This window comes from Dermacentor albipictus, chromosome 2 (assembly GCF_038994185.2).
Source record: "Dermacentor albipictus isolate Rhodes 1998 colony chromosome 2, USDA_Dalb.pri_finalv2, whole genome shotgun sequence".
NCBI classification, from domain to species: Eukaryota; Metazoa; Arthropoda; class Arachnida; order Ixodida; family Ixodidae; genus Dermacentor; species Dermacentor albipictus.
The window spans coordinates 189,749,040-189,759,424 of record NC_091822.1 but is presented as its reverse complement, the minus strand read 5'-3'; the positions used below and the strand labels follow the sequence as shown (position 1 = coordinate 189,759,424).

General features: G+C 48.3%; 1 protein-coding gene across 2 annotated transcripts in view; it reads left to right on the top strand.

Moving 5' to 3' along the window:
• Positions 1 to 1,432: 1,432 nt before the first annotated feature.
• Positions 1,433 to 10,385, top strand: part of LOC135919117 (lachesin-like) — a 216,384-nt gene continuing 207,431 nt past the window's right edge. The window contains exon 1 of one of the 2 annotated variants that reach the window (XM_065452855.1): positions 1,433 to 1,565. In XM_065452855.1, the coding sequence (XP_065308927.1) occupies positions 1,505 to 1,565 (61 nt within the window). In that variant the 5' untranslated portion in view covers positions 1,433 to 1,504. The remainder of the gene's footprint in view (positions 1,566 to 10,385) is intronic. The other variant, XM_070534570.1, reaches the window with a different exon arrangement.

Here is a 10,385-nt window from a genome sequence, read left to right as displayed (position 1 = left end):
ACCACCTTGAGTCCACTGGCTAAGCGCACTGTGGCTCGCTGAGGAAAAGCGCGTTTGGCTTATGCTTAGTGTTTCGTAGGCACCAAAGGCAGAAGTCGTGGTGTCTACGTGAACATCCAAAATAAAATTTGGACTGCGTGCCACAGTGACATTTAAAAGGCGGAGCGTTGTGGGCACGTCCCACTGCGCCATAGCCTTTGCAGTGCAAGGCATTGAAGGAACAACGGGAGCACAGTGGGAGCTGTGTTTGATTGCCAATAACTCCGCTTCTGCTGATTGCATCGAAGTACTTTTTGCGGCGAAGTATTTCTGAAGCAGTCTATTTTCACGTCGGATGCATTTCTCCACTTCGATAAAAAGTGGTTCAGGGCCCCTTTAAGGGATACTCAAGACAAAAATGATTTGATATCTGTTAGTAAATAATGCTTATGCTACCCCTCGGAATAATAAAACAAGAAAATGTCACTCTTGCAATGAGAAGGAGTTTGGAAAGCCAGAAAAGATTCATAAATGAAATATAAGTGGCGACGCCGCCTCGAAGTTCGCACACCTGCTCACCATGACTTCATGCATTTTGAAAGTGTCTTCTTGGGTCGACTTAGTATTTTCATCATTAAAGATAGATGTCATTATATCAAAAAAAAAAATCGGAAGACTGAACCTATCAGGTTCCGAGAACCTTTACTGAGAGACAACGGCTCGAAATGTGAAAAAGTGCGCTGAAATGTGTGACGTCACACTGATATACCAGCGCTGTGTTTTAAGCGTGAAATAAATAAAAAAAAGAAAAGCTTATTTTCTTTTAACCTATTACGCGAAATTAACCTAAATGGAGTTGTGGAACAATGTTTTACGTGTCTAAACTGACCGGGGAGTATTGCATGCCGCAGGTAATATTACAGAGCTTTAGTTTAGGGGACGCAAGCGGCTTGCGTACGCAATAGGCCGCTTGCGTCCCCTTAAACTAAAACTCTGTAGTGCCGCGAAAACAAGTGAGCGGCAACTTTTTGCTGCTGCGGAGCGAGTGGTTCTTGGAGCTATCTTTCGCGGCAGGCCGCTCGCCGTCGATCGGGGAGGCCTGCGATCGAGAAGCTACGGATTCGTTCACGTGGGCGAACGCTGCATATGGCGGCGAGCTCCACCACTGGAAAAGTTGGCGCCACCGTCGGCGTGACGTGACATGAGGAATCACGTGGACTCGGCTGCTTCGGAAGCGCCGAAGCAAGCTGAAAACGAAAGTTTAAGGTTCCACCTGCGCCGCGGTTCTGATTAAGTGGTGAGGCTTTACCGGCTTGGGTGTCAACTTGACAACATCGGAAACTGCTATAATAGGTAGTGGCTGCCCTTGAAGCGTGCAGCATGGTAGGCTACTGCCGCAGTGCCGGATGTACGCAACGGAGCCCGGTGTCAGCCTTATTCACACGTAGCCGCAGGGCAAGGAGCTGCGTGAAGCTTGGCTGGCGAAACTCGGAACCGGCAGACAGCCATTGACTACAACTCGAATATGCAGCAAGCACAAACGCGAGGAAGGTTTCTGTTGCGGCGCCGGGACTGCGCGATGTTCGGTGAGTACCAGAAAACGCGCACTGCAGACGCTCGGCCGCGCCCGCTGCCCGGGTAATACTGGTAATACTATATACTGGCAAGTTCACTGGAACGGAAAGGGAGCGGTAAGACGCACATTAAAGATAGGCATGGCAGCGGGAAGTCGTACGCTGAGAAGACCGATAAACATACAGTGCGACGCAACTTGAATAATATTGAAATGTCCAAGAATTTAAAAGACAGAAAAAAGATTGAATCGTCGCGACGGCACATCACAGTCGCCGTAGGCGTCGAAGTCTCTATAACGAAATTATTTTTGAACATTTCTGATAGCGTCCACGCAAAAATGGTTGCTAGTGTACTGTCAAATGCTCATATGTTGTGGCCTAAAGTAGCGGCAAGGTGCGAAAACATGCTCACAGCGAAAGCAAAGCTTTGTGCGCGGGCATTCATGCAGACGCGTAGTCGGTCGCTGCGACCCGTGCGATCGCTGCATTGAGGCTTCATTCTGTTATGCCCCATTTGGTTATACAGACAGCATACTATAAGAACATATTTCACATAGTTTACTTTCAGCGTTTGCCTACCTTTCACGCAAGAAGCCGGTTCGGGAGCCTCCATCGCGGCGACCGCGCGTATTGGCGTTCGCTGTACGTATTCGGTAAAGAGGTAGCGTCTGTAAACGATTGCGTGCTTTAAGTTTGCCCAAGATTATTATATCGACAGTCAAAAACTTCCCTCGTTTTGAGAGTACCTGCATAAATGACCAGGAGGGCTGCCGCGTCGTGTTTTTATTGAGCGCCGTAAGAGAAACCTGAGGAGCGCGCTGCGTGATCCCTCGTACTACGCGAGGGAGGCGCTTCCGACAGATGGCGACTCCGCAACTCCTCGCCCCCAATACCCTCCACACTGAGTTTCGTTGACCACAGTCGTGGCGAATGCAGTTGATAGCGGTAAATACGCCCGCAAGTGGAGGCCATGCCACTGTTGCCGCGTTCTGCCGCCCGCAGCCTGCCGCACGCGTTTTTTCCCCGTTAGTGTGCACGTACCTTGTTATGGCCACCCAATAAAAAAAGTTTTATCTCGTGGACGTCCCTTCGACTACTGCAACTCGGGCATGTAGGTTAAACAAATGTTGTACCAGACGAGACTCGTAGGTAATGTTCGAAGCTCTTAATGAGAAAAAGCGGAGAAAACGAATGCTAAAGTTTCCTACTTTGAATTTAGGTTTCGCATTCACGCCACTAACGACGTTATTATACGACACCACGATTCTTATTCTAGTTTCGCATGTTTAGATTCCCTTCTGCGGAAGAGGTGCCGCTTTGAGAATGTTATTACTGAAATCAAATAATTATCTGTCGACGTAATCTGTGATATCAGAGGGAGCTGATGCGGGAATTGAAAGGTGGCGTCGCAACTAACGTTTCGTTGTTCTTTCGAGCATAATAAGCCACCGCAGAAATTTTATTCCAGAAGTGTTATTTACCGGTTTTCACCGCCGTTTACATTTTGCAGACGATAGCCTTTATGTGCGAATCCTGTCTCGAATCGAGGGTGTATATTACTGAATAACTAGCAGTTTTGATAGCTATAGGCTACTTGGAACGGATGCATTGGTAAATACCGCGTGTCTAGACGGGACACAAGGAAAGAGTTAACATTCCTCGTTTGTTGCCTTCCTCGCCTTGTGTCCTGTCTCGCCGCGCGCTGTACCGAAGTTTGTGAAAAGGACATTCTTTGTTCTATCAGTTCGTACTAAATAATTTCTGAAAGCTAGCTTCTCCACATTAGCAAAGCTTGTGCAGGGAAGCCCATTTTTGTAGAGCACCAGCACCATGAGTAGTGCGCGGCGATGAGCAGTTATCATTCTCGCTGATCGGTTGTCTCTATTGTCCGGGTGTGCGGTAACACGTCAGCATCTCATGGACTGCACGTACCGACGGCTTCCACCGCATGATGAGGCAGCTACAAGTATGTCCGATCCGTCGCTAAAAAGTATGCGCATCATCGCGCTAACGCAGCGGTGGTTTCGTATTGCAGCGACGACCAGCGCAACAAGGGGTGCGTGGGCTGCGCCGAGGTGAAAGCTAGTTGCGTGCGCGTTTGAACGATTGCATTTTGAGATCGAAGAGTGGACATTATTTGAAAGCTTATCTATTAAGTGTCGTTCAATTGTTGCGAGGCCTTCGTTACTGGTGCTTGCGGCTGGCGAAGTACTGCCCTGGTACCCCAAACAGGAGCTGCCGAGTACGCTTCAGTGTACGAGTATATTCAGCAACGGTGACTGGGAACTAGTACTGACAGCACTCAAGTCGCATTGACTAGGTGAGATACGGACTCAAACATAAATACTAAAGAAGAATGTCACCAATCTGTGGTGGATCATTTGGGGCAGGCGCAGACTTCGGGACGATTGTTGTTGCAGGTACTTGGCTGGACAGTTGACGCTGTTCGTTTATTTTCAGACCGGCATGTGCTCCGTATGGTCTTGCCGGAAACCAATTCAGCCAACATTTGCACATTCGTACGTTCTAAAAAAAATTGAATGCTACCTGCTCGTTTGGAATAGGCAATCGAATTGAAAAATTGGAATATTCGCTGACCTCTTAAAATATTCCCCCGTACCTTCTTCCCTGAAGCGGTCGCGTCGCCGCAGCCCCCAGTGCCGCAATTATTGCCGAAAAGGCGACAGGTAGAATTTGCCTGCGAGACATTCACCACTGATATTTGTTCGAGATATTTCACTGTCGTTTGCCTTTCCCAGGCTTCCGCGGCGAGGATATTCTGCGGTATACCACTGTCGCCAGAGCTGTAGACAATATGTATATATGTATATATATATATATATATATATATATATATATATATATATATATATATATATATATATATATATATATATATATATATATATATATATATATATATATATATATATGCTGCTCGTGCGCATTTACTGTATGCTACTGCTTCGTTACCGCATGCCTGCGTAAGACGTATTTTGATTCGTTCATGGGGTTTAACATCCCTAAGATATACCCGGGTTATGGGAAACGCCGTTAGTAGGCTTCAGGATCATTTCGACTACCGGCGCTTTTCGACCAAGAATTAGAATTATGGGGTTTTACGTGCCAGAAGCACTTTATGGTTATGAGGCACGCCGTGGTGGAGGACTCCGGACTACCTGGGGTTCCTAAACGTGCACCTAAATCTAAGTACACGGGTGTTTTCGCATTTCGCCCCCATCGAAATGCGGCCGCCGTGGCCGGGATTTAATCCCGCGACCTTGTGCTCAGCAGCCCGACACTATAGCCACTGAGCAACCACGGCGGGTACTTTCTGACCAGGTCTTTAAGCTTTCTTCCTTTCTTTCCGCGCTTAGCGAAAAATGCGGCCGCCGTGGCTTAACCCCGTGTTCAGAAATGCATCTTAACTTGAAGCCCATGCTTGAATGTATAAACGACGCCTGGTGCGAACCTACCCAAGACGCTCATTGCGTTTCGTTTGGTGCGTTCACGGCAGGCGTCATTTAAATCAAGTCAAGCGTGGGCTTCAAGTTAAGATGCATTTATGGAATACGGAGAGTCGAGTCCGCGACCTCGCGCTCAGCAGCAAAACGCCACCGCGCATTTTGTCTGTGGTGCAGCGCGCGTATAGGTGAGCGCACCGAGGCCCGCACCGCGCGTCCCTCGCGACCTGCGGGCTCCGCAGCCGGCCGGCGACCGCGCGCGCTATCATGACGCGCACTTGAAAAACGCAGCTGGCCACTCTAGGCCAATCGCAGTCTAATTAGGCGCTCCCCGTGGCGCAGCTGATGAAGATGGACACGGACAGGCCTGCGGGATGGGTTCAATTAGAGGGCGTCCATTCGTCGCTGCCAGAGTGCGGGTGCCATCTCTCGTCGAGACGCGCTATCTGCGGGGACGTCGTCGCCAGCCCCAATTAAAGAGACCTAATTGAGAAATGCCCTGACTCAACGGGACCTCTCCCCCATACCGTTTCCCGCTGCATTCAGACATTGAGCATTCCGATCAGTGTGTGTGCGTGTGCGTGCGTGCGTGCGTGCGTGCGTGCGCGCGCGCGTGTGCGTGTGCGTGTGCGTGTGCGCGTGCGCGTGCGCGCGCGCGTGTGTGTGTGTGTGTGTGTGTGTGTGTGTGTGTGTGTGTGTGTGTGTGTGTGTGTGTGTGTGTGTGTGTGTGTGTGTGTGTGTGTGTGTGTGTGTGTGTGTGTTTTCATCTCCCGTTCCTTGTGATATGTGTAGGCACCTTCGAGTGGCCGTCCTGTGAAGCGCCACGAAATATTCGAAAATGCAGAGTCCTTGTTTCCCTTATTTGTCTCTTCAAGGGCACGTGCGACCCCACACTTTTCTCCTCGCTTCCTGGCCTCCCACCTCCCCGCTCCCTCTCAATTCCAAATCGCAGCCGCAATTTAATTTTGTCAAGTGTAGCTTGAGGATCGAAGCTTTCAGAAAGGCCTGTGGCATGACGTTAAGACAAGCGCTATACATTGTGACTGTTTGAAAGTGCCGTGGTGGTCTGCAGCACGCTCACGACGCTATAAGAACGCTGGACTACTCGGTGCTCCAGAGCAGCGGTTTGTCTTCATTTTTCTCTGCTTCCAAGTGTCTTCCTTTTGGAGTGTTTGTATCAACTTCACTTAAAAAAGGCGCATAATCTGTCCCTGTGTATACCTGCGCGGCTACGTATGCAATGTATAGCGCGTGGCTATGCATACAATGTGTATACACTGTGCAATCATATGCATACACATATCGCTACAAGTCTTTCTAAATGCTATACGTTTTCATTGATTGTGTTTTATGTGCATGTTTATTTTCATGATATTAATCTGACAAAACTATTTGGTCTGTTATTGCTTTTTCTGAGAAGCGTTCTTCTTTGAAATCAAACACTACCACGGCAGTGCCGCCTCTTGATAGAACTGGTCACTACTACAATTGGCGCTCCGCAGCCGTTATTGAGAAAAGTAGCGCCTTTTTCAGTCAAGGGGCGGCACTGTGCTCAGACTCGGCTGACGTCTTCGTTAACGACATTGTCTCGCAAGGAGACGACGCGCTGCGGTGCATCAGAGACGTTATTACGGATAACTTCGGCGAGACAGAGAGCGTAGTCCACACTGAAACATATCCAGCAACAGAGAAGACTTAGAGATCAACATTTAGCGTAGAAAGCTTTTACAGCAAAAAATAAGAAGTGAACACGGCGGCAGGACCCGACGAAATCCCAATACAGCTAATTAAGCTGGGTCCAAAGAGGAATATAGAGCAAGTTGTTAAACTAAAAAAAAAAAACCCGTTTGGGTGGCGTGAAAGTAGGACGTACCTCGTTTATAAAGGCAAAGGTGATGAGGATAAGACGAGCTCGTAGGGCCAGAAGCAGTAATGTCGGGGATGTATACAGGGTGTTCAAAATTAAGGTTTATGGCTTTCTTAAAATTAGGCACTGGGAGGCGCGCGGGAACCACTTGTGCAAATAAGTTATGTGGCTAGGGGGACACAAAGTGGTATAGTAGTAATCGCTGTCAGCAGCCCAATTAACTGAGATTGAATACTTTTTGCTGACTGCAGTAAGTGGGTATGTTTGTATTGAAAAGTTAGAGAAGTGGTGTTTCTACACAATATCAGTTGGAAGAATTCTTTTAGCGTGTCCATGCTCAGAGATATCCGACTCCAAATTTTAATTGTCGTTCGCACGATACTGTCCCCCTTCCCCTCACACGTGTATATATATATATATATATATATATATATATATATATATATATATATATATATATATATATATATATACTCATAGAATGAAAGCTCTGCAGACACTTGACGAAGGTTTGTAATACCTTATTCGCTCTTGCTGTCTTCTGCTGTCTGAAACATGTGGTTACGAACGAAGCTAGAAAGATGAAAGGAAATGACGGTGGGTTAGATGCGTGAATCCAAGGCAAGTGTTTTTGTCTCCTAAAGAAAAAAGAGCGAGAACCAGCGCGCGCAGAAGGATCGCCTTATTGCGGAGGCCATCTTTCGACGCGGGCGACCAGAGAACTATAGCGATGCAGGGCTTCGGGGACGGCGTAGTCCTGCGGATACGCGGGCGCCCAGCTCTGAAATTGAGCCCCTCCGCTCCGGCGCGGCCTCTCGAACTGTTCGCGAGAGAAAGGCGGCCGCGCGTCTCCGACCAGTTTCACTCGCAGCATAAGGATTTGGCGCACTGGAAACCAATATTGGAAAGCACAGCCGTGCCGCCCATATTACCGTCTCGGCACAGTTGCGCGCGCACTGCCATACCAAGCGTAGCCGCATCTTTCAAAGGGTCGCACGTTTATTCGCTAAGCTCCGAGATCTAGCTTTGCATGAAGACATGAGGTGACTACATTTAGGAACGGCTTGCGATAAATCTGTGACTGCGGCGAATTAGACATTTTTCATTTCGAATGTGCAACATCGCACGCACAAAACCATGGACAGACTGATAGAACGACCACCAGTGCTGGTAACGTGTGTCGTTATATCTGTCCGTCTTATCTGCGCTGTTGTATATCCGAAATGAAATAATGACTTGTAGCGAATATGCCAGCTCCTGTCTCTTTATTCAACAGCACTTGCACGAACCTTTCTCGACATTTACGGGATTGGCAAGGAATCTTCAAATTGTCGGTTCGCAATGCGTGAAATATTTTGTTTTACGTGTCTGCAAGCTGTCTACACAGTTGAAGTCAAACACCGCGCATCTAAATGCATTGCATTGGTTGAGCGTGGTCGGTTCGTCGAAACATGCTTAAAAGTCACGCTTAAATATTTTTCTTGTATTCTTGAAAAAGGATTGCGGTTAGGAATGATTCTCCCATAAATAGTGTCACGGGCAAGACCAGTCTGCTAAAAGGATACGATAAACAAAGCCACCTATGTATACTACATGACTTAGGCTTTTGTTGACCCAGTCCCAAAATCACCATTTAACCCTGCTTACACAGCGCAAGGCTTCCTCGCCTCTAATGGAAAGGTAAGACGTCCGGACGGACTTGGAAAGTCATTTGTCGGCCACCTTATTGGGTTGCGATACACCCACACGAAAGCAGAGATTTCCGGCGACCCGACGTCGCACGCGGTGTTTACATTGTTACGTCCCAACACCACAAAGGCGTTAATTGGACGTTTGCCCCAAGGCAAACACCCGCCAATCCATCAGCGCCTATCCAGAGGTCAACGCAGCGTGGACACCGATTCTTGACGGGTCCACAAAATGCCACGAACCGTGTACCATTACTTGTCAGCCTGAACTAAGGATGACGGGGGGGGGGGGGGGGGTTGCATCCAATGATTACCAAACAACGACGTCGATCTTGCATTCGCAGGTTGCTTTCCTGCCGCATATTCCAAACCATCGGGATTCGGAGGCGGGGTTACTGCGGAGTGTTGCGAGCATGGTCGTGGTATCGCAACGGATCCGTCCATTGTGATTTGCTGCTGGACAGTCTTCAGATTCCCTAGCCGACTCGCCTAGGGAAGACGACGGTATTAAAGGCGGATACTTTTCGAGCAATGAAAACTCGAACGTTTAACTTGCTCATGCATTGAGGGGGCTTCCGTTACTGGAGCCGTGTAACTAAGCAAATAAACCCCTTTGCCTTCATTCTTACATCCTGACGTAGCAGTCGATGGGCATTGTGAATTCCTTGCCCTAACGCCACTCGAAGCCGCAACAACGTGTTCATTTATCGCTTTTTGCACGATAAAGAGAGAGAGGGAGAGGGGAAGTCGTAAGGGAAAGGCAGGAAGGTCGAAGACGCCGAAGAGAGGATCGGTAGGAGGCTACAATGCCCGTTAAAATTGCCTCTGATCTACTTTCCCAGAGAGAAGCAAAGCGTTTAAACTGGACTAGGGAAAGGTGTCGAACGCGATTTCTGAGGGTGTCTGTGGCGACATACGTACTGATGGGATGTTCCCTGGCGATGGCCATTGTTGCGGCTGATGAAGCACATCGCGATAGACCAAGACAGGTTCAAAGCGCTTGAACTTGCACGCTCTCAAGCTCTCCGAGATTCGTCTCCTGGGTGCTTGACAACACCGGAGTGCGGTAACGCAAGAAACCCACCCACAGCGTTTCGTACAGTTGAAGCATAAGAACACACGGACGGTCCCCATGTTTTTCCAGCGATGGCTTTGAAAAGGTTTCTGATCGAGAGGAGTCTCTTCTTTAGGTAGGATGCATAGGGTCTCCAGGAGAGGTCTCGCTCGACAATGATCCCTAAGAATCGATGGGTTCTCTTGTACCAGGTAGGCTGGCCATTAATAGACACCGGGCGTCCGTCCACTCATAGATTTTCGCGTGAAGGCGACTAATGAGCATTTTGCTGTTGAGACGCCGAGGTCTTGTCTCTGAAAGTAAGCAGACGCCGGCGTTGCAGCCTTTTGTAATCTTGTGCGAACCGGCGGGCGAGAGATTGAAGCCCAGATGCTGATGTCGTCTGCGTAAATTGACAGACTGACGAACTGTGGCAGGGATTCCGCCAGCTCAACCAGAGCCGTGTTGAACGATAAAGATATCGTATTGCATACAAGGGCAGACGGACAGGCAACAAAGAAAAACTTCAGCGTAAAGTACCCACAGAAGTTTCCTAGCCACTACATCAAACCGCAAAACAGTAAAGGTTAGGTAGGTCACCACTTTAGTCAAAAATAATAACAAAATGTGAATATTTTACGAATAGAGAACGAATAGCTCAAACCCAATAGCGTAAATCTCTACAATGTTCTTGCCAAAGATGCTGCTCGTTATCTACGTACAAATATTGCTTTATTTACTGCAGATTCCCCAACAAAA